We start from the raw sequence: 26,111 nt of genomic DNA on the forward strand, positions 1-26,111 counted from the left end.
GTATAGATACACATAAACAGACATATGAATATGTACACATGTACATATTCATACTTACTTGCCTTCATCCATTCCTGTCGCTACTTTGTCCCACAGGAAACAGCATCGCTACCCCCTGGCTCAGGGTCGAATAAGATTACCTGTAAATCACAGCTAAACAATTACTTCGATGTTAATCATCAGTGAATAAGACATTCTACAACGAAAACGTAAAATACTTCTTTTTTTTTAAGATTTGAACCTTACCTGGATCAGGGTCGAATATGAATACCTGTAAATCACGGCTATGCAATTTCTTTGATGTTAATCTTCAGTGACTAAGATATTCTTTAACGAAAACGTAATTCTTCTTTTTTTCTTTTGTAGATTTGAACCTCCTTCTTAGTTCATCTGGCTTTCTATGCAAGAGCAAGATATGCTTTTCAGTCACTTTTCAAACTACTCCGTCAGATGCAGCCATAAAGGTGCATAGTTTTCAGAAGCTTAGAAAGACGTGTGTTTCTTTCTGTTTTGGGTTTATTAAAGTGTGTTTCTACGATTCTTGCTAATCTACACTTCAGACTTTAGTTATTTAAGTACATTCCTTAATGTTGGTTTATTGATGTCAGTACTTTTTTATATGCACTCTACCTCCTCTCTTACGAATTAAGACTGTGCAGGTAAATTTCAGATTTTTTTTTTTTTTTTGGAGGGGGGAGGGGGCAGGGGGGCTTATATCAGGGTCCAAGCTCTCGAAAAAATTCAGAACTTTTTTCTATGTTACCTGAGATGGCATGTGCAGCTGAGGCCCTAATCAAGGCCATCCAGGGTATGTGAAATGTCTGAGATAAACCATGGAAAAGTCTGTGGGACCTAGATGTGGATAGGGAGCTGTGGTTTCGGTGCACTACACTGACAGATAAAGACCGAGTGTGAACATGGCCTTTTTTGTCTGTTTTCCTGGAGCTACCTCGCTGAACCAGGGGGGGGGGGGGAAGCGATGGCTTAATAAATCGTAAGGTAGCGCCTAGAATGGATGAAGGCAAGCATGAACATGTACAAGTATATATATGTCTGTGTATGTGTATGTATATGTTGATATGTATATGTATGTATATGAGCGTGTATGGACGTTTATGTATATATGTGTATATGAGTTGAGTGGCCCATTCTTTGTTTCCTGACACTACCTAGCTGATGCAGGAAATGGTGATTCAGTATAAAAATAATATGTATACCCTAGCCTGAGTTAGGTACCCATCTTATCAACCAACCCCTAGGGACGGATGAACAGCTGGGTTGACTGTGGGCTGACTGGTTTAGGATCCCAGGACTTTGGTCCTGGAATAGAAAACATGGGCATACTATAAACAATCTCCTTGAAGACTAATGACGTAGTGGCACCATTCAAGCTACATTAAAAAAGAGGGATCACCATTTAATTTGCTGTTTACCTTTGGGATGACAGTTCACAGTAATGATTCACATTCCCTCTTCAGTATTACCATGCATTTCTGCTTACGGAGCTTGGCATTCCTCTCTAACATGACAGGGTTCCAAAAGTCTGCTCCTGAAATAGGATATTCAGGCATGTGTCAATGAAGAAGTTCAATAATACAGCAGTAAATTCAACTATGCACAAAAGATCACCATAAGTGTCATTTACCATAATGAAGTTTAGGGTACCGGATCACCGATTCACACTTACTAATTACTTTACAAATCTCCTTACTACCAACAGTAAATGTTCCTTCTTAACCTGCTAATGTCACAAGCTGAGTGACACCTCTAAACAGATTTTTATGCATCAAATTTTGCCCCTGATGCAAGACCATACATTGAGCCCGGATGGTGACAAATATGGCAGTGTGTGATAATTACACAAAGCCAGACATTCTCGAGCCATACCAGTGAAAGCATATTTTCATGAATTTTCTTGATAGTAAATTAAGCAGCTATTAAGGAGATTTATTCCCTGGCAAAAGATGATCCTACATTATATGAAAATGACTTGTCTTTGGATCACGTGGAGTGATTTTAAGGGCAACTGAAAGTACACCAAAATGAAGCAAGAGAAAGTTTAAGTGTGCCTGATGCAATTTAAGAGAGATAAGCTTGAGTAGGTAAGTCACGGTACAATTACCAGTACACTGATAACATTGTTTCAAGGCCCTACAGAAGTAGCTATAGAAAGTGAAAAAAATTTCAAACATCACGTTGTCATTATAAATATAACACTACAATTCAAAGGGAATAATGAGAAACTAGCACTATTCAACCTCTATGGTGTAGCACTTAGAATTCCTGACTGTAACAGATTCATGGGCCACGAAAGTCAAGCCCATAAGTTCAAATCCTGGTTGCGGCAGTTGGTCCACAATCAACCTGGTAGTTCATCCATCACAAGTGGCTGGTTGATAAAATGGGTACCTGGCTCAGGACAAGGTATTAATCCAGTGTCAATGAGATGGCCTCAATTGTCTTCAGTTGCCCGTACTATCTCGGCTAACAAAAAAAAAGTAATGAGTGAAATGATAGAGAACTTTCATTAAAAGAGATGTAAAATACAGATGAAGATGTTTGTTAGATATATAAAAAGAAAAATCAAATACTTGTGGAACTCAACGAGAGAATTCAGAAAAAATCTCATATCACAAAATAAAGACCCAACAAAGAATGTTACAGACAGAGACAAACATCAAAGATCAAGGAGTCATCAGAAATGAGAAACTAGAATTGAAAAATCATATTGAAAAGGTACCACTATCAAGCCAGGTGACGAGGTGAATGATAATGAAAATTTTCATTACAACAGACAAAACTGAAAAATAATGTTTATCATATAAAGCATCAAAAGTGAATACATCTGTGCCATACAGCCACTATTTTGCTCATGAAGTGTTTTGAATTCTCATGTGTTTATCATACATGAGAATTCAAAACCACTTCATGAGCAAAATCGAGGGCATAAAACAAATTTCCATTAATGAGGCTGAAAGATCTTGTATCTTACAGCCTATAAAGAAAAAGAAAAAAGTAAACTAATTGTTGACAAGATAAGAATATGAACTTAAAAGCCTTTCAATAGGGAAAATATATTCATTAAGGCTGCAAGAATACTCAAAAAAGTCATCAAACAAAAATATACAAGAGCCTGACAAGAAAGCTAGAGTGTACTCAATGTACCATCAGAAGAAATTAGAAACACAGATGGAACAAACAGAAAAGACTTTATCCCTTAAACAGTTGCACTGATTGCAGTGTGAATCTACATTTTTTTCCTTCTCATAAGGATAGATCAATACGAAAGTAAGAGAAAATGCTTAGAAAGGACAGTTCCAAACATCTGATTACTTCTGATAAAATAAAGGGATGAGGAATGCTTTCTTTCTTCCTCTGTTGAACTTGGTTTAAATACTATACTATTTCATACACATGCACAGCACTGGATGAAAAAAAAAAAAATACTTAGAAATACCTCTTATCACTACTTATCACTAAAAATGAATAAGAGACTGGCAAAGATACCGGTTTTGTTTCCTTATCTTGAACTTGGTTCCACACTCTGCTCTTATTTTGTACACAAGCATAGCATTGTTGGCATATATGAATGTTTAGAAATACTACATTACACACTACAAACAAATGAAAGGACAACAAGCAGCTTGCATTTTCCATATCAAAACCTGTTTTTTCTTTGTAACTTTCAGATCTTTCCCAATTCTCATATTCCTCCATGGTCTCCCCACTCAAATTTACACTCAGACCATTTTGTATCTTTCAACTACAGCACCTTATAACTTTTCCCCCTCGAACACTCTCCCCAACTCATTAACCAACTTCTGAAGTTTCCCTCTGGAGTATGGCACAAGCAGTGCATCATCTGCAAACAGCAATTAATTCAACTCATATGCTTCCTATTCCCAGAACACTGCACACATTCACCTTCCTCATATCCCCATCCATAAACATTAAACAGCCATGATGACATCATCCATCTTAACAACTAATCAATAACCTATACTGGAAACCACTCACCCTCCTACCCACATACATGCCTCACTCTCCTTGTAAAAGCTTCTCACTGCAATCTGTAGTTTTTCATTTAACCCAATCATTCATTCACTTGCAAAACCTTTCATCAGGCCTCTGTCAGTCCCACCATATGCTTTCTCCAGATCCATAAATGCTACATACAATTCACTATCTTTCTCAAAGTATTTTTAAAATTCTTCAAAGCACACCACTGGTTCATACACCCTATACCTTTCCTGAAACTACATTAGGTCCACCTTATTCAAATATTCTGAGCCTTGCACTGTCAGTTATGACTCTCCCATACACTGAGCCAAGAGTATTCATAAGACATCAGTTATGACCGAGAAATTTAGTCCCAGAAAAGCTTATTAGACACAATACAAAATGATAAATAGATCAATAGCTATAATATGCACCTTTCTAGTTTTTTCCATTAAAGTGTTACATATGTAATGCAAGCACTCACTTCAAGGACACAACACTTGTATTCTGAAAGTCTCCAAGAACCTTACTTTGGGTCAGGCAAACAATGAATAGCCTGACTAATAAACAATTACGAAGCACCCACTTTCTTTAGAAAATAAATTGCAATCTCACCCATTCCTGCTGCTTTGCCACATTCAATCTTAAGCAAGGCTTTCACTAACATCTGTCTTTTAAATGTACCATTTGCTATGACTTACTCTACATTGTACTTAATCCTGTCATGTGACAAATTCAATAAGTATTAGTGGTGTTTTCCTGTCCCTTTCATCTTATGTAATATCTCCTTGATGGATTACATTTAGGACAAGTTTCTAAGACTGTTCCATTAATCCTACTGGTTTTGTACCTGGTGATTTATTGTTCAATGCAACATTATTATTTTAACATTTCAACCAATTGAAGACCTAAATTTACTTTAATATAACAAAGTATCTAAGACATTCTAACTGCCATAGATCTAGTCAATTGTCACTCCTATTAAGTTGTAATTTAGGTAAATATTTCTGTTATGCAGCCTCTTGTAAAACTTTCTGTACAGAATGCTAAAAATATATTCAGCCAAGTAAACTAAGGAAAAGGATATGATAAAACCAGTTAAATTCTTTATTATCAAAAGGTTTAATCTTCAGATGCATGTGTAAGAAGGGCACTACTGCAACACTGGGCACTTGAGTTTCACCAGGCAAACAAATGAAAAGCAAATAGAGAGATCAATGAAGAAAAATTTAGCTGTTATTTCTGCAATAAGCATTCAAATTTAAAAGTACTGAATACTTTTGATTAAGTAACACCACTCCAGAATCCTCATACTGAATTAGTATGCACTTACAGCCAGAATGGTAGGAAACTTTTCAGCAGTTCTTGAAAAACAATATTGTCTTGTGCACATAAACAATTCCAGCCTTAGTCAAGCACTCATATTCACATGGGCCTTCCACGTCCCCTGCCTCCTGGCATACCCGCATTTTCTGCAGCTGACCGAGGTGATTTTATTGTCTCGTCAACAGAAAGGATGAGACAGGCAGCCTCAGAGGCAGCAGTTAGGGCATTGATCTTGACTAAAGCTGGTTCCCAAACACAGGCTCCAAAATTGTCCGTAATATCTTCATTCATGACATCTACACCATACCATTTACCACCTGTGAAAAGAAAGATATCATGGGTAAATGATCCCAAATATTTTGAGATGAATCTTCCACTCGCACTATTATCATTTCTGATTTTTCTTTGTCATCTTTATTCAATTACTTGACAGGACGATGAATCTTAAATTTTTCTCCTAGACCTATTATCATCATACAACTCATGGTTGTCAAGATTACATTTACCATCTATTTAGCATTAACTCGTAAACTAGATGGCAAGGTAATTCAACACCAACTAAAAAAACTTGAATTCAGTTAAACACAATTTTTCAAGAAAAATGTAGCACTAAAGACAAGTAAATGGTCACATGAGAAGTAAAGATACAACTTTTTTTTCATAATATTCGCCACTTCACATGTTAGCGAGGTAGCATTAAGAACAGAGGACTGAGCCTTTGAGGGAAATAAGAATTCAATTATGGCAAATATAAAGCAATAAACATTCATTATTTAAGCCCCATGAAATGAACTAAACAGGAATCACTCTCTCTTAAAACTTACCTTATGCACAAACACGTATCAGTACAACCACAATTTACTCATCTATTATCATTACTCCCTAACCTAGTATGGTAAATCAAATAAATAAATACCATACAACATTATTCACACATCCTAAATATTGTACAGTGAAATCCATACTTTCACAAAAAATTCCCTTATTTCTTTGTTTAACATTAAGTTCCATCAATGGAAACTAATGTCTACATTCATATTATCTCCTTTAAATCTTCACATCTTACCTACAAGAATAAACATCTGCATCTCCACTATTCACTATCAGCATTCATTCTATCTATATCTCTGATGCCTGTTCCAACTGGAACAAGTAACAAGTCATTCACTAAACTTAAACTACTCTACAGTTTTCATGGAGTGCACTATGATCAATTATCAATAACCTATTATCGATCACACCGAATCCACATTACCAGAGGAGTATTTACCTTTAGTCAACTACTGAACAACTTCAATTTCCCAAACATCTTTCTCATAATTTTGTACCATATAAAGAAGATAATAACTATAATCCTGAAGAATTTCACAGAAATCTTAAGAACAAAATAAAAGTAATCTCTTGTATTCATTTCCTGTAATTAATGTCCACACATCTATCTTTCCTATCTCATTAACAAAAGTCATCCCACCACTCACTATCCTTTCTCACACATCTCCCACCAACATGCCACACAAACACAAGCAGCCATTCTATACCCTTAGTCATTCCATTCAAAAATAACTTCAGAATGTAAAAAGAATCCTTAATAAACACGCTACTTTTCCTGACAGCAAGAGAATACCTTTTGCTGAAATAAGCTCTTTTGTAAAAAAAAAAAAAAAAAAAAAAAAAAAAAAAAAAAAAAAAAAAAAACTCCAAATTTCCTATTTATCTGAAGAGGGAATAACTTGCTCCAGCCAAGGAATTTTCAAGTAATCCATATACATCTAAACTCAACTGTAAATACTATAATTACAAATACAAGAACAAACCTTCAGCATGACGAGCCCTCAGTTTATTAAGGATGGTGGTGGAATCAAAGCCAGCATTATCACATAACTGTCTGGGTATTATTTCCAGTGCCTTTGCATAAGCAGCCAAAAACAGCTGTTCTTTGCCAGCAATTGCACGAGAATATTCCCTCAGATATCTGCTTACTTCCAACTCAACAGCACCACCACCTGTAAGGATATCAATCTTAAATACATGACATAACATCTCACTTAAAACAGGTGCAGAAAATTTCTAAGCCTAATCTCTTCATTCAAGCATGAAACTAAAGAGTAATTGCAATAATCCAAACGCCTGGCAATCAAAATCTGACAAAGTATAGCATAGCTTAAAGCATAATGTTGCAAGAAATTAAGGAATTTGACTCAAAAAGAAATGCTGGAAACCTGCAGTAACTTACCACAATCCCCAAAGCCCTTCAAAGAATCTTGATCACTAAAAACATATGGTTAACACTAATTTTCAGTGTTCAGAGGAAGCAAACAAGTCCTCAGATATTCATGTAATGGGTGTATGGAAACTGTCAATGTAAATATTTTGCTCAAGTACTAGTCAGTGTCTTATAAATCTTCCTACTATACCTAATATATTGAACAGCTGCAGAATTGATAGCAACAAGTACCTTTTTTTTGTATACCTAATTTCTTTTCCTGCAATTGCAAGGAAGTACCAGAAACAGTTGAACAATGTTTTTATTTACATACATTTATGTATGTAGGCTTGCGGCAGGGGTGTGTGATGTCTCCATGGTTGTTTAATTTGTTTATGGATGGGGTTGTAAGGGAGGTAAATGCAAGAGTCCTGGAAAGAGGGGCAAGTATGAAGTCTGTTGGGGATGAGAGAGCTTGGGAAGTGAGTCAGTTGTTGTTCGCTGATGATACAGCGCTGGTGGCTGATTCATGTGAGAAACTGCAGAAGCTGGTGACTGAGTTTGGTAAAGTGTGTGGAAGAAGAAAGTTGAGAGTAAATGTGAATAAGAGCAAGGTTATTAGGTACAGTAGGGGTGAGGGTCAAGTCAATTGGGAGGTGAGTTTGAATGGAGAAAAACTGGAGGAAGTGAAGTGTTTTAGATATCTGGGAGTGGATCTGTCAGCGGATGGAACCATGGAAGCGGAAGTGGATCATAGGGTGGGGGAGGGGGCGAAAATTTTGGGAGCCTTGAAAAATGTGTGGAAGTCGAGAACATTATCTCGGAAAGCAAAAATGGGTATGTTTGAGGGAATAGTGGTTCCAACAATGTTGTATGGTTGCGAGGCGTGGGCTATGGATAGAGATGTGCGCAGGAGGATGGATGTGCTGGAAATGAGATGTTTGAGGACAATGTGTGGTGTGAGGTGGTTTGATCGAGTAAGTAACGTAAGGGTAAGAGAGATGTGTGGAAATAAAAAGAGCGTGGTTGAGAGAGCAGAAGAGGGTGTTTTGAAATGGTTTGGGCACATGGAGAGAATGAGTGAGGAGAGATTGACCAAGAGGATATATGTGTCGGAGGTGGAGGGAACGAGGAGAAGAGGGAGACCAAATTGGAGGTGGAAAGATGGAGTGAAAAAGATTTTGTGTGATCGGGGCCTGAACATGCAGGAGGGTGAAAGGAGGGCAAGAAATAGAGTGAATTGGAGTCATGTGGTATACAGGGGTTGACGTGCTGTCAGTGGATTGAAGCAAGGCATGTGAAGCGTCTGGGGTAAACCATGGAAAGCTGTGTAGGTATGTATATTTGCGTGTGTGGACGTGTGTATGTACATGTGTATGGGGGGGGGGGGTTGGGCCATTTCTTTCGTCTGTTTCCTTGCGCTACCTCGCAAACGCGGGAGACAGCGACAAAGTATAAAAAAAAAAAAAAAAAACATTTATTTTCAAACTGTCACAATATACTACAATTCCAAGGCTCACAAACTAGTCCATGGCTTAACCTGAACACATACATTTCGATGAAACTAAGCTTCACTAACACATCAGTTTGGTGATAAACCATTTATAAAATCATTAGGTTTCTCTCATACAGATGACAGAAATGTTATTTTCCTGGTATCTAGTATTATGACACTGTTTCATTGCCTGAATCAAAGCTTTCATACAAAACTCTGTAGTACCATACATATGCTGCACTGCAAAGCAAAGTTTCAGAGGAATTGTGTGCACATCAAATATATACATAAAAAAAATCTTGTCTTTGAAATACATTTTACATCTGAAAATTTCTCTCTGGTTCTGGCTTGATATTTCGTATTTTTAACTTTTCATATATAGAATGAAATTTTCTAGTTTTCTTCATATATATCTGCCATATCCATCTTAGCAAGATGAAACAAGAACAGATGAAGATATGCTTCAATTAAGATTATATCAAACTGGGGCTTCAAAGCATGTGTTTTACAGCTCGAAAGGCCATAAAACCGAGCAAACAGTATATCATCCAATATTTTCTAATCAACGAGCTGTCAATGGACTGAACCAGGGTATGTAAAACATCTGGGGTAAACCATGGAAATGTCTGTGGTTTCAGTGCATTACACATGACAGCAAGAGAATGAATGTGGCCATTCTGTCTGTTTTCCTGGCACTGCCTTGCTGAAGCAGGGGGTAGCAATACTGTTTCCTGTAGGGCAGGGTAGCAACAGAAATGGATGAAGGCAAGCAAATACGTAACAGCAATTAAGTATAATAAATAAATACATAATTTTCTAATCATTTTCATCAATTCTGATGGGGCTCCAGCAGCTATGGGGCTGTGCCACAATCAGAAGCAAGGGAAAGATGGTCTCCTCTGGAGGCAACATGAAGCTCAAAATTCCTGTACCCCCTTTCATCAACCCATGACAATATGCCTCAGGGTAAAAATTTTCACTTAGTGTCACCAAATTTGGGCAAATTTCCACAGGAATTCTGATTGAATACACAAATGCTGGATGAGCATACATCATCTCAATTTCAACAACAAATTTGAATAAGGGGTCAAACTTGTGAAACCTTTACTGTACCTGATATAACCAAGCAAGTCTTTCTAAAAGAAAATCATTTTTAATTCAATCTTATAAATGCCCTATAAGACACTAACTTTACGATGTAGCTATAAGCATCACCATAATCATTAACTATATCAAAAGGATAACTTCATCAACAATGTTACCATAATCTTTATATGAAATATTCTGTGCTTCAAATCAAATGGTCAATAACTCAATTATGCACTCTACAAAATCTCATGTTCAACTTGGATTATAATTTTTCTTTCACCACCAACTTACTTAACTAAGCATGGTAGCAGCTTGAACAGATGCTTAAAGTTTATAATGAAATATGAATCTCAAAACTCATAGTACTTCTAAGCATTTCCCTTTAAACTCTCCATTGGTTTGTTAATCAAAAACATCATCTCTATTCATTTTTATTTTTTTTTTTTTGCTTTGTCACTGTCTCCCACGTTAGCGAGGTAGCACAAGGAAACAGACGAAAGAATGGCCCAACCCACCCATCTCTATTCATATCACCTCAAAACTAAAAATGCTTCCATTGCATCTGATCCCAATCATTCTCCAACACCTTCACATGAAATATCCCTAGCGTTACCCAATTCTCACTACATCTTTACACATCTTCTGTACTTGTGCTTTCTACTATACTGCTATATACCCAAAACCTGATTAACAATGGCCTTATTCAAAAAATTTTGCTGATATAATAGTGAAAAGATCCAACAGCCAAATTTGTAAATAAAAGAATCTGGTCTAAAAAATCCCAGCGAATTCCTCAAAGAGTTTCTTTTCTAAAACTGTACCATAAACCTCTGAAAATAAATGAGAAGTGCCAAACTTCAAGCAGATGTGCCAGTGCCATGAAAAGACACAAAAACTATTAGGAAGTCCTACTGACAGAAGTACAGCATTTCAATTTGTAATTGTGTACAGAAGATACATGAGTATGTTAATTCTATTAACATTATGTGGATTTAGCAGCGGATGGAACCATGGAAGCAGAAGTGAGGGGAGGGGGCGAAGTTTCTGGGAGCGTTAAGTATGTGTGGAAGGCGAGACTGCTATCTTGGAGAGTAAAAATGGGTATGTTTGAAGGAATAGTGGTTCCAACATTTTATGGTTGTGAGGTGTGGGCTATAAATAGGGTTGTGCGGAGGACGGTGGACATGTTGGAAATAAGATGTTTGAGGACAATACGTAGTGTGAGGTGGTTTGATCGAGTAAGTAATGAAAGTGTAAGAGAGATGTGTGGTAATAAAAAGAGAGTATTTGAGAGAGCAGAAGAGGGTGTACTAAAATGGTTTGCTCACATGGAAAGAAGGAGTGAGGAAAGACTGACAAAGAGGATATATGTGTAAGAGGTGGAGGGAACGAGGAGAAGTTGGAGACCAAATTGGAGGTGGAAGGTTGGAGTGAAAAAAATTTTGAGCGATCAGGGCCTGAACATACAGGATAGTGAAAGGCGTGCAAGGAATACAGTGAATTGGAACAATGTGGTATACTGGGGTTAACATGCTGTCAATGGATTGAACAAGGGCATGTGAAGCGTCTGGGGTAAACCGTGGAAAGTTCTGTGGGGTTTAGATGTGGAAAGGGAGCTGTGGTTTACACATGACAGCTAGAGACTGAGTATGAACGAATGTGGTCTTTGTCATCTTTCCCTAGCGCTACCTCGCATGCGTGCGGGGGGATGGGGGTGTCATTCCATGTGGCGACGAGAATGGATGAAGGCAGCAAGTAGGAATGTACACATGTGCATATATGTATGTCTGTGTATGTATATGTATGTATATGTTGAAATGTATAGGTATGTATATGTGCATGTGTGGGCATGTATGTATATACATGTGTATGTGGGTGGGCTGGGCCATTCTTTTGTGTTTCCTTGCGCTACCACGCTAACGCGGGAGACAGCGACAAAGTATAATAAACAATAATATAATTTATGTACTTTGTGTCCCAGTAATACAATAGTAAATGCTATTATCTAATCATGATTTACTATGCAGTTAAAACATAGGGTGCAACCCTGATAACATAATCCAAGACAATTACTGTCGCAAAAATAAATTTACCATCTAGCTCATTATTTAAATGAGCAAGATGGTAAATCCATTTGTCAAAGATGAAGTGAATTTAGGTTTATCAATATTGTGGTCGAGGTGTGTTCGTCAAGTAAAAGTAAAATCTATGTTTACTTTGGGTGACATCGAGTTTGTGGTCTTCTTCTGAACAGATACAATTCCTATCCTCAGTACTTTTCCAAGAGTTTGGATGTGACATCTTCCTGCCATTCTGATTTGTAACTGAAAGATCTGATTGTGGGTGACATACAGCATCTAATATACTACTAAAAAGCATGGGCTTATTCAAATTAGAAGCAAGAAAATTAAGAAGTACATATTCATCCTCTAGGCTAGGCTTTACTAGTAAGATGTGTGTGTTCATCCACAGTACGACAAGGAATCAAAATGAAGGTAAACAGTGAATGATATACATCTGTCGCCTATATAATGCACAGTTCAACAAAATTCAACAAGCCAGTACATACCTGCCACAACAGCATCATGCTTCAGTGCCCTACGGACAATCATAATTGCATCGTGCAGGGATCTTTCAGTCTCCTCTAAAAACTGCTCTGCTCCACCACGTAAAACAATTGTACAGGTCTTTGTCTGAGGGCACCCCCTGAACAAGTTAAATCTGTTGAAAAAGATAATAAAAAACTGAGATATTTCCTTTATATAAACAAAATAGCATCACCACCCTGTGTCAATGAGGTAACACCAGAAAACAGATGAAAAAATGCCACATCTGCTGTTATCCATTCTCTTGCTGTAATGTGTACTGCACCAAAATGACAACTTCCTATCCACATCCAGGCCCCACAGACCTTTCCATGGTTTACCCCAGATGCTTAACATGCCCTAGTTCAGGCCACAGATGGCACATCAACCCTAGTATACATCATTACAATTCACTCTATTCCATGCATGCCTTCCACCCTCCTGCATGTTCAAGTCCCATTCACTCAAAATCATTTTCACTCCATCCTTCCACTTCCAATTTGGTCTCCCACTTCTTCTTGTTCCATCCACTTCTGACATATATCCTCTTTGTCAAACTTTCCGCACTCATTCTCTCCACACGCCTAACACATTTCAACACACCCTCTTCTGCTCTCCCAACCACACTTTTTTATTACCACACCTCTCTCTTACCCTTTCATTAGGTACTCAATCAAACTGCCTCACATCGCATACTGTCCTCACTTTCACTCCATCTTTCCACCTCCAATTTAGTCTCCCACTTCTTGTTCCACCCACTTCTGATATATATTCCTTTGTCAACCTTTCTTCATTCATTCTCTCCATACACCCAAACCATTTCAACACACCCTCTTCTGCTCTCAACAACACTCTTTTTAATGACCACATCTCTCTCTTACCCTTTCAATATGTACTTAATCAAACTGCCTCAACCATATACTGTCATCAAACATTCCATTTCCAACACATCCACCATGTTTGCAAGGTAGCATCTGGAACAGATGAAGATATAGCCCAATTCACTCAAGTCATTGTTAACGCACCATCAGAGCATCATACCCATAACCAGTCGCCACTGCTTCATATGCACTGGTTCAGTTCAATAACAGGATGCCATACCCTTTATATAACATCATTCCAACTCGCAATAACCCTTGCAAACCTCATACCTTCTTGCATGTTCAGGTCATAAACCTGCAAATCATTGTCACTCCAGCCTTCCATCTCCTTAGTTTCTCCCTTTTCCATGTTCCTCAACTTCTGACATATAAACCCTATTTGATATCCTCACCTCACTCATCCTCTCCATTCGTCAAAGCCATTTCAGAACACCCTTTTCAGCTCTCACATAAGCTCATTTTACTGCAACACCTCTATCATTCTTTAATCACTCAAGCCCTTCCATACTGCAAGATGTATCAGTATGCCAGTGCTTTTCTCATTTCTACTGAATCGATGTAATTCTTTGTAAACACACATGCAAATGATATACCTAGTCTACATGAAAACAGTGAAATTTTGAATGAAAAACTCCTTGTAAAATCTACTAGAGTTTTTACTCCTGTAACAAAGCTGTGCAACATCACATAAGTACGGCTCACAGCCTCTGCAAATCTATCTATCTATCAATCTGTATCTCTGACACCCATTCCCTCCAGGAACTCCATCAAGGGGTGGACACAGCAAAAGTCTCCACTTATCTCTGTCCTTACATGTCCCTCTCACATACAAATGTAACCATTTATCATTCTGTTCAAAAAGCTGCACTGTGAACATGGGAAAGGAATTAAGATATATACACATATGAAGAAAATGCACGAACCATACAAATGAAAATTCTTAAGTCATTTTAGCATACATCAACAAGAGAAAAAACGGGGTCATTACTACATTCAAGCATACATTTTCTGTTATTTCTTTCTTCGTACATATTCGCCATTTCCCGCATTAGCAAGACAGTGTTACGAACAGATGACCGTGCCTGAGGTAAAAATCCTCAATTGGCCCGCATCTCTGTTCCTTCTTTTGGAAAAGCAAAACAGGAGGGGAGGATTTCCAGCCCCTCGTTTATTTCTTAAAAAGATAAAATAACAAAGCGAAAAACATAGATCAGTGTATCAGTTCACTCTTTCCTAGGTGTTACCAACTAGAAACAAAAACAAGTGTGTCAGATCACTCTTTCCTAGAAGATTATCTAACCCTTTGATAATCACAACACAGGTGTGTTCAAATCAACTTTAATAAATACATTACCTAGGTACAACATATCTTAAAAAATTAGGTAAATTTGCAAAATGGAGTAAAAAATGGAATTTGTTTTCTGACAGTAAGAAAACAAAACTTATAGGTCTGTCTGCTTCTATTGGTTATCATACTGAAACCTTTGTAATTATGAAAATAAACTATCAGCTTGTCATATATGGAGTCTCTTTCTGACTAAAGATATTATCATCTATCAGTTATTAGCCAATGCTTCATGAACTCAAGTGAACAATGTCAAAAGAATATCACTGGAGCTTAAGACAAGAAAAATATGATCAGATGCTGCAAGCTTTGTACAGTTTAAATACCGAGATAAGCAGATTTGTAAGTAGACTAACTAGTTTACAAAAATGTATCTTAATAACCAATATGCAGAAAAAAAAAATGTTTAGCTCTTAAAGAAGCCCCAAGAGGTAATGGAAAAAATAAAAAAATATTTCTTACCGCTCAGCACCAATCTGCCTTTCCTCAAAGACTTCACAAGTTCCAAGAACAGAATCAGAGAGGTCATGTGCAGTCGTCATCAAAGCTCCTCCACAAGCCTTGATGGTTCGTTTCATGTCCTCATCAACAACACGACCAGCACAGAACATGTCCCTGCATTAAGGTCTTTAGTCATAAAAATCTTCTATCAGCAAAAAATCATCTATGATAATCATAACAAACATGACCGTATAACGTCATAACTACACAACAAACATGACCTTATAATGTCATAACTACACAATGTAAATCTTATGCTTCTTCTGTTCAAAAAATACCTAATATCAATGCAAATTAGAACTCAAATGCTTATAACATGTAATTACCTGTCTGCAAAATACTGGGTGGCTACATCACCAATTGGAAGTTTCGAAAGAACAACCTTTGCCCCAGACTTGTGGATGAGCTCCAGCTTTTCATACAGAATATTCCACTCAGTATCAACAATCCTTTGATACTCCTGCAAGATATTATATCTGGACTTCATAATCACTATCAAGCCTATTTACACTTACTAGCAAAAAACAATTCCCAAACTATATATCAAAGTAACATTGCAAAAATAGGTATACAGTCTACATTATTACAGAACCTCAACAATACACACCTAAATTGGCAAACAATCAATAATCATCAATAATAATAATCAAAATACACATCAATCCCAACCAAAATAGAGCTCCTTAATCAATTTTTTATGGAGTGTAAGACTAAATGGGCAAATAAATTCTTCAGGAATGAGTTCCATAATATAATACAACAATGATTTTTCTGTTTCATTCACTACACACTAACCTTATTACATGAAATCTACCAATGTAACTCTTGGTGAGCTTCAGTTTTGGTATATCATACAAGACAGCTACAGAGAAGTGTGTGCAAACAGGGCCAATATTCATTCATTCCAAACACTAGATGAACTGGTCAGAGCAAACCACTAAAAGGTGTGCAGGCCCTAGTTGTGGATTTGGGGGTTGTGGTTTCATTGCATTCCACGTGACAGCTACATAATGCATGTGAGTGAATGAGGCCTTTCTTTGTCTGTTGTTTGTGTTACCCCTCTAATGCAGGAAACAAAGAAAGAAAATGTTTTGGAAGGCATCTAGTAATGTGAAAAAACAGAACAAAGGGACCATAAGTGATGGGAACAAATAAAGTAGTAATGGGCCAAGATGAGATGAAGAGATGGAATGAAATTTTAAATGGTTATGCCATGTGTTTGATGATGGGGTGGCACAGGTGGGATAGTATGGGTGTAGATGTATGCAAGATGAGAGAGTCAGGGAAAGCAATTTGATGAGAAAAGAAGATGTAATAGAGGCTCCCCTTTGGATGATCATGATAAGCAGCCTTACCTTATTCTATACCTCACCACCTTTCCCACTTTCCCAACAACACAATGTCAATAATGGAAAAAAAAAAAAAAAGGGGCCTCATTTTGTTTTCTAACAAAGATTAAAATGTAAAAATAAGTTGGAATAAACAGCAAAAATAAGGATCAGCTAGTTAAGCATATTTCATTCCAATTAAGACAATAATTCATTTGCAAGAGGAGCACTTATTAAAAAGCCATGGACAACACACAGATAAACCCAAAATGACTGGCACGTCATTGAGGCTATTGCATGGCTGTAGCACAACACAGAAGCAAAATCCAACCAAGTGGATGAACTATTCCAGTGTGCTCTATTACTGTATATTTGTTAATAAATCTGTATGGATAATCCATCTTAAGAGGTTAAGGTAAAAGGAGCAATATACTTCTAAAAATAATATATCTAATAATATACTGGCAACATCTCTATTCAAAGCCTGAATGCATATGAATATAGGATATTTATTCACTAAAATATCTTGACTAAAAGCAAAAATCTATTAAACGAACAAACCGAAGTACTTCATACCTCAACATTATTTACTCTAATTTCAGCATTGTCCCTTTCTGCCTTGAGTTCCAGTTCAATATTCAATAGTGCTATTTTAGGTTTCTCATACCGTTTTGGCTGCATCTCAAAACCAGCATAAGAGAAAGTCTTCTTAAAGGCCACACCATCAATCAAACGTGAATCCTGGAAAAAAGTTCAACACATTATGAGGAATGTTTTTCTGCTTCAAATATTACTTTTGAACTAACAATCCAAATCATATATGCAATCTATTACAAAGCAGATAGAATTGATTGCAACTCATAAAAGTTTGCCTATAGAGTTAGAAAATTTACAAAACACACACAAATCAACATAAGAGTACTTTCTATGTGAAAATTCTGACACACTACCCATGTCATTCCAACTCTTAAGAACTTATGTATGTAAAGTACCACAAAACTTATGCTTTTGTATAACAACCCATTCTAAACTGCATGTCCAGTGTCATTTTCCCATTTGTAAAATTCTCAGTTTTCACATCCAATTTTTGTAAAATATTTCTTAACCGCTCACATTCCATAATAATACACCAGATAGTCACCTCATGCATTTGCAGTACACGGAATAACCTTTTCACCCACAAATTAATCAGGGACTGTGGTTCTTTGGTGAGTACTTGGTCTGTCTGTCTGTTTAATGCTTAAGTCCCAATCTTTGTTTATGATGTGACAAGAATGACCCGGTACACGTTAGAGGATATCCATCAGTTCTGTTCTAATGAAATCCTCCAGGTTTCCCATAATGTTAAGAATATTGGCCAATAAGAGATTAAACTGCAGAAGCTGGTGACTGAGTTTGGTAAAGTGTGTGGAAGAAGAAAGTTAAGAGTAAATGTGAATAAGAGCAAGGTTATTAGGTACAGTAGGGTTGAGGGTCAAGTCAATTGGGAGGTGAGTTTGAATGGAGAAAAACTGGAGGAAGTGAAGTGTTTTAGATATCTGGGAGTGGATCTGGCAGCGGATGAAACCATGGAAGCGGAAGTGGATCATACGGTGGGGGAGGGGGCGAAAATTCTGGGGGCCTTGAAGAATGTGTGGAAGTCGAGAACATTATCTCGGAAAGCAAAAATGGGTATGTTTGAAGGAATAGTGGTTCCAACAATGTTGTATGGTTGCGAGGCGTGGGCTATGGATAGAGTTGTGCGCAGGAGGATGGATGTGCTGGAAATGAGATGTTTGAGGACAATGTGTGGTGTGAGGTGGTTTGATCGAGTGAGTAACGTAAGGGTAAGAGAGATGTGTGGAAATAAAAAGAGCGTGGTTGAGAGAGCAGAAGAGGGTGTTTTGAAGTGGTTTGGGCACATGGAGAGAATGAGTGAGGAAAGATTGACCAAGAGGATATATGTGTCGGAGGTGGAGGGAATGAGGAGAAGAGGGAGACCAAATTGGAGGTGGAAAGATGGAGTGAAAAAGATTTTGTGTGATCGGGGCCTGAACATGCAGGAGGGTGAAAGGAGGGCAAGGAATAGAGTGAATTGGAGCGATGTGGTATACCGGGGTTGACGTGCTGTCAGTGGATTGAATCAAGGCATGTGAAGTGTCTGGGGTAAACCATGGAAAGCTGTGTAGGTATGTATATTTGCGTGTGTGGACGTATGTATATACATGTGTATGGGGGGGTTGGCCATTTCTTTCGTCTGTTTCCTTGCGCTACCTCGCAAACGCGGGAGACAGCGACAAAGTATAATAAATAAATAAAAAAAGAGATTAAACTTGACACCCTGACACTTACTACACAACTGTTATTCAACAGACTTATGCGGCACATTACTGCTAATCTGTCATTCAAGCAAGAGCTTATCATCAGCTGGTTGGAAGTTAGTTCTTTCAAAATTTTCCATATTCAAGTTACAAAATATCTATTCCATCACATTTTAAAGGGTTTAATTTTTTACAGCTTTTATCCTTTATGCAGACACTTGAGGATACTTCCACATATTCTAGTTCAGTAATTTCTCTTAGTTTATAAGGTGTTAGCACACAAAAATATTCCAGTTGGGTGAAATGCAAGTGTTATACAACCTCCATTCTAGCAAGTGTTATACAACCTCCATTCTAGCAAGTTTTATACAACAAACCTCCATTCTAACAGACTTCAATGAATCCGAATTTGGCTTCTAACAAACTCTTTGGACCCCACTAGACTAAGACTGGGATCTAACAAGACATTCTCATAATAGTCTGTCTGAACACAAATTTAGTCTGGTAAGCTAAGGACCTAATAAACTGAGTTTGGGATGTTCCTAACCTTGGTTTGGGATGCTAGATGTCAGCAAAACACATGAAACCCTGTTGCAAATCAACTCAATTTTGTCTTTATATACTGTTCTCTCTGCATACATAACCATAATTTTACATTATGTTAATCTTATCCTGCAAAACCATCTTTTGTGCCATCATACTTCAAAAGAAAATTTAAGCAGAAATTCTAAGACTATAGAAGACATGGTCTGATCAATGCCCACCGCTTTGGGGTAAGTGCCCACTTAAGTCGAAACACACAAATGCAATGCTAGTATTTTCATACAATGGTAGTTTTTTTTATGGTACAAAGGCCTAACTTTTTGTACTGACTTATGGCAGATTAGAGTGCTATCACTGCTGCATATGCTAAGAGGCCCAGGAAACACCTTAGCACTGCTGAAGAGCGGAAAATGATTGACCATCATGAGCATGGGAAGATAAGCTCGTGCCTCATGCAAGCCACATTCCAAACTGGAGGGTGATTCACATTGCTTTTGGAGCTATTTTCTTCTATTTCAGAGTAATCTTTGCTACTCCCTAAACATCACCAGTCTTGAAGATATAAGGTAGATGTCTATTACACTCATTAATATCTAATTTATGTTCCTCGGAAAAATATGAGATGTAATGCAATTTGGCTTCTAGCAGACAACTTCCCTCCTAATCAGCCATCAGCCCACGAGAGCAATACTGTATAGTCTTTTATCAAACATCTTGCTTTCCCTATCTTAAAAGTTGCAATCTACAAAGATTAGATCATATCAGTAATTCCTTTTTTTTTTTTTTTTATACTTTGTCGCTGTCTCCCGCGTTTGCGAGGTAGCGCAAGGAAACAGACGAAAGAAATGGCCCAACCCCCCCCCCCCATACACATGTATATACATACGTCCACACACGCAAATATACATACCTACACAGCTTTCCATGGTTTACCCCAGACGCTTCACATGCCTTGATTCAATCCACTGACAGAACGTCAACCCCGGTATACCACATCGCTCCAATTCACTCTATTCCTTGCCCTCCTTTCACCCTCCTGCATGTTCAGGCCCCGATCACACAAAATCTTTTTCACTCCATCTTTCCACCTCCAATTTGGTCTCCCTCTTCTCCTTGCTCCCTCCACCTCCGACACATATATCCTCTTGGTCAATCTTTCCTCACTCATCCTCTCCATGTGCCCAAACCACTTCAAAACACCCTCTTCTGCTCTCTCAACCACGCTCTTTTTATTTCCACACATCTCTCTTACCCTTACGTTACTCACTCGATCAAACCACCTCACACCACACATTGTCCTCAAACATCTCATTTCCAGCACATCCATCCTCCTGCGCATAACTCTATCCATAGCCCACGCCTCGCAACCATACAACATTGTTGGAACCACTATTCCTTCAAACATACCCATTTTTGCTTTCCGAGATAATGTTCTCGACATCCACACATTCTTCAAGGCCCCCAGAATTTTCGCCCCCTCCCCCACCCTATGATCCACTTCCGCTTCCATGGTTCCATCCGCTGCCAGATCCACTCCCAGATATCTAAAACACTTCACTTCCTCCAGTTTTTCTCCATTCAAACTCACCTCCCAATTGACTTGACCCTCAACCCTACTGTACCTAATAACCTTGCTCTTATTCACATTTACTCTTAACTTTCTTCTTCCACACACTTTACCAAACTTTAATATATCTTTTTGAATCAAGATTATTTATATCTACTTGCATCCAACTTATCAGATATTGATAGCAATATGTACATTAGCTTTTCACCTTCAATGCAACTGGCTAAAAAACACAAATAAAGCTAGAAAGTGTTCAAGCTACCCTTATGCCCTATGCGACCTATGACTTTCAATCAATAACCTCCAAATTCAAATCAAATGCACAACTTTTCACACAGCCCGTGTGGTAAAAATTTTGTCCACATCTACCAACTCAATCTTTAGATATTGTGTACATGAGAAACGAACCATGATTTAACACACATCACAAAGACCTCAAATACCTCGCCAAATACGCAACATAAGCATTCCTGCTAACCTAAGTTGTCCAATACTGATTGTACATATCTTTTTGTAGAATGACTATGCACTTACAATGATTGTAAGGTTACAGAGGACAGCAGATTTTTTTGCCATGCCACCTACGTGATAAGATACTCCATTCTAAGATACTAAAATTTAAAGAGACAGATAAAGTTAGCTTAACAATTGATGTCAACCACTGTTTCTTTAGAGAACATCACCTCATGTTAGCTGCTGTTTCCTAAGGTAAAATCACTTGGTGTCTGCCATTGCTTATGGGTTAAAGTGATAAGATGCAGTACATGTGAGGAGGATGTATCTGGGGTGTAAAGAGAGCCCAGTAACTGGAAAAAATTAGTTGTGTGTGTGCTTGGCAAAGGATTTGTCCCAATTCAAAAGACTGGATGAGTAATCTTTGTTTTCGTACATACAGTCCAGTGAAAATTAACAACAATAGACAGAGAGAACTTGTGTAGTACAAGGATATAAGAACTTGAAGAGGGTACAACTATAATTAACAACACTTAAACCCTAAGATCCTAACCAAATATGCCAATAAATTCAAAATTTTAATATAGGACAATCGTGAAACTTTCCAAACCGAAGACAATTTACAGCACTGTACAAGCATACCAATATAAGAAAAATTAGGGCACTCTATTGTACTTACCTCTAAGGCACCACCTGGTACTTTCTTGATACCAATCATGTCAAGGGGCAGGAGACTATCTAAAGACATAACAGCATCCACAACCATTTTTGCAAAGAAATCCCTCTGCTGGTGAATTAGCTTACTATTAAGGGAGGTTGCAGCACATTTCTCCAAAATGGATCGTAACTCAACTGGATCTTGCTTATTTATCTGCAATGAAAACATGAAAATAAAAAATTCTGATTACTCATCTACAACACTATAATTATTGCACACTCATTTCCAAGTTCCTCACAAATTTACTATAATAAAGACACTGTACTGTTCATGTTCTTTCTTTTGTCCCTCTAACAGTTTCCAATCAGCATGTCAATGATAAATGCAAATATTGTTGAACAAAGTGCAATTTCCCAATTACAAATTTGCTAATATTGAAAACTTTTTGACAAAATGGGAACAATTCAAATTATCTTAGTATACACATACATGCAAGATGATTAATCATTTTCCATTAATCTCACTAGGGCATGATTCAAATATGACCTCTGCAGCAGGTACAAAAATTTAGAAAAAAGTCATTGAGATGATACCCAAAATTCTTCTTTAACAACATCAAAAGCTTAGAAAGCTTTCATACCAAAAACTAACCTTAACAGCAATCTCATTAATCTTGTCTATGGCCAGGTTAGTAGCACGACGAAAAGTTCTGATAATAGCATGAGGATGGACACCTTCTTCAATGAGGCTTTTGCACTGTTCAAGGAACTGACCTGCCAGCAACACAACTGTGGTAGTACCATCTCCTACCTGTAAAGATTAATGCAAAATATTCTCAGAATAATGAAAATATATGAATTCAAGTGAATCTAGTAGCAATGCATCTTTGGCAGCATCTTTTTTCAAAATAAAATCAATAAAATGTGCAGCAGTACTTATAATACATAGGATTTAGGTGTAAAGATTAAAACAAAAGGCATTTTCATGGCTTAGATGAATACATAAAGAAAAAGATTTACCTCAGCATCCTGAGACTTTGCAATATCTACTAAAGTTTTAGCAGCAGGGTGAACAATATCCAACTGCTTCAGTATGGTAGCACCATCATTACTGATTGTTGCTTTTCCCTGAAATACAAAAACTTTTATGAGTTCCCAAACTTACCAAGACAAAATCAAAGAAACACTAACCATCAGTTATCAAGTTCTGATTCTCTATTATAAGGAAAATACTGCTGTCAATGTTTCTAAGAAACAGTACTCAATTCCAAACTAATTATACTTTAAAGGGCACATACCCTGGTATCAACAACAAGTTTGTCCATGCCACGCGGTCCAAGTGTTGTCCGTATGGCATCAACAACAGCAGCGCAGGCATTGATATTTGAGATCAACTGTGGTTTCCCTTGGGAGGAGTCTGTCCCCTCTTTCATTAAAATGATCTGTGGATGCTGAAAGAGAAATGAAAAACGAAATACAAACTGTAAATAACTGAGAAACCTTCATAACCCCAAATTGTTCACAGGAGTGCATGGCAACTGATGCTGCTATTCTGAGAATGTAATCCCCAAAACCCAAAATCTCTATGCACCCTTAATCTAGGTAAAATCCAACCTATCATTACTACCATCCATATCGCAATGGAACTCATGACTCAATAACCACAAACTGTAATCTATGTTGTTCTCTGATGAAAGCCAGAAAAATCACACTTGCTAATATTTGATAAATCAATATGAATTAATTTTCACATGGCTGCAGGACTGGGGAGAAGTAGCACACCAACACCACAAATTTCTCATTCATGGCATGAAATCAGGTGCCCTGTGAAGCTACTAAAAAATTCAATATAAAAAGATGAAAGGAATCAATCCAGCGACTTAGCATCTACCATGCACGTGTCCTAAACATAATCAGGTACAAATATATGTCTATATATTAACAATCTAGTAACCTAACTGGAGAAACTGGAAACTTATAGAGTGAGTTGGACCAATGGAAACCTAACTCGACAAACTAAAACACCAAGCAAATGAGGAATTTAGGCACATGGAGATGCTTTTCTGTAAAACTAAGTTATCATAAAAGTAGGTAATTCCTTTAAAAATTAAAAAGAACCCATAAAACCTTACCTAATAGCCAAAATGATAGAGGAAATAATTGAATATAAATTAGTCTGTTCCTGAGGAATGCACGACCACATTGTCATACGTTTCATGAAATTAAGCACCATTTGCACAGAACTCAATCATGGGTGTGACTGGCATATTTCTTCCTAAATATCAAACGTTAAAAATCTTGACTGCAAGAGAGATCAGGTGAGGTTTTCTGGGTTACGTCGATATTTTACATATAAATTACCTATTGTTACATCATATAATGACACATTTCCCCTAATCACAATCGACCTATTCTATATCATTCAATATAAATACTATTATATTCTCTACACACTGCATTAGCAATACAGAACAAAATCACTATCTTAAGCTAACTGAAATGGCTGCATGTGGGGAGCCTAGGTGACAGCACATGGGCTGCTCAGTCTGTCATTGTTCGGTGACGTTAGTTGGCAGTTATCATGACGTGAATCATGAGTTTGACTTGGCACATCACAATTACAATAATGAGCATTAAGATATTACTAAATCTCACAAGCTATGAGAGGTAGGTGAGGTTTTCATAGATTTTGAGTAATCTTTAAGTTTGATATATTTACATTAATCAAGCACAATGAAACTGGTGTGAAGATTGAGGAGAAAAGTTGGTATGGAGTAATAGAGAATTAGATCACTAAATATAATCTAATTCTCTAATACTCCATTCCAACCTTTCTCCTCAATCTTCACACCAGTTTCATTGTGCTGGTAAACTTTAAATTTACTATCTTCATTTTCATATTCTCAACAATTACAACTTTCCAGCATAAAAAGCGAAATATTACGTTAGCAGGGAAAATACGTAATGACCATAATCCGTCTAAGTCTTCATCCTTGTCAGTCCTGACAGAATTTAAAGTATATCTTGCTCATCAAAACATTATTTTTTGGGGGGGAAGAACATTACTATACTCTTCTCAACACTTTCCAAATTAATCAACATTTTCCAAATTAATCCCAGCCATATCTTCCTCCGTATTCTAGTAAAGACTAAATGTCACAGACAATCATGAGTATGTTAAAACAAACGATTTCTTTATAATAAAACTAAAACCCCAATTTCATATCTAACAATAGCACCGCGCCCCTACCACTGCTCACCATATCCCACTAACATCTATACCAGTACAATTAGGATGGAAAAGAAGCTAAAAAAAATTTTGATGCATCGGCCAATATCTCATTCAGACGAATTTCCAAATCACTCTTCCATGAATCTGATGTATATACAAAACATGACTAACCAGCAGACGACATGCATAACCATGTGACACTTAATGTCATTAGTTCTCCTTTATTTTACTACAAGATCCCTTCAAAACCCTTACGTTATTTAAAACAGTCATAAATAACCCGGCAATGCAACCATATATCGTTAACCTTATTATATTTCTTACCATTTTGGTATTTGTGAGTGACACTCCCGCTATCACAACCCGTCAAAACAATGCGGCACACCGGACACACACCGCTAGAAATCCACCTCGACGGCACAAACTCCTAGAACCTTCTAGAGTTTTCTGAAAATATAATTACTGATCAAACAAACTGATATGGACCAAAAAATAGAAAAAAAATCATGGTATACATGTATGAATGCGCGATAAGATATTTTTAGCCTAATGTCCACAAAGCAGTCATCAGCAATTAAATCCAACACCATGCATATACATAGAATAA

The 26,111-nt window shown here is 37.3% G+C and overlaps 1 protein-coding gene across 1 annotated transcript; it reads right to left on the minus strand.

Moving 5' to 3' along the window:
- Nucleotides 1-5,092: 5,092 nt before the first annotated feature.
- CCT7 (chaperonin containing TCP1 subunit 7) lies at nt 5,093-25,951 on the minus strand. Its single transcript, XM_071692910.1, has 11 exons — nt 25,829-25,951; nt 23,571-23,723; nt 23,293-23,400; nt 22,925-23,083; nt 22,295-22,486; nt 17,329-17,493; nt 15,751-15,884; nt 15,386-15,538; nt 12,682-12,833; nt 7,140-7,328; nt 5,093-5,642 (listed from the first exon to the last, which is right to left on the minus strand). Exons 1-11 carry the CDS (start codon nt 25,829-25,831, stop codon nt 5,425-5,427), a joined length of 1,626 nt encoding a protein of 541 aa, XP_071549011.1. The 5' UTR covers nt 25,832-25,951; the 3' UTR covers nt 5,093-5,424.
- Nucleotides 25,952-26,111: the final 160 nt, after the last annotated feature.

The sequence above is a fragment of the Panulirus ornatus genome, chromosome 55 (assembly GCF_036320965.1).
Source record: "Panulirus ornatus isolate Po-2019 chromosome 55, ASM3632096v1, whole genome shotgun sequence".
In the NCBI taxonomy this organism is placed as follows: Eukaryota; Metazoa; Arthropoda; class Malacostraca; order Decapoda; family Palinuridae; genus Panulirus; species Panulirus ornatus.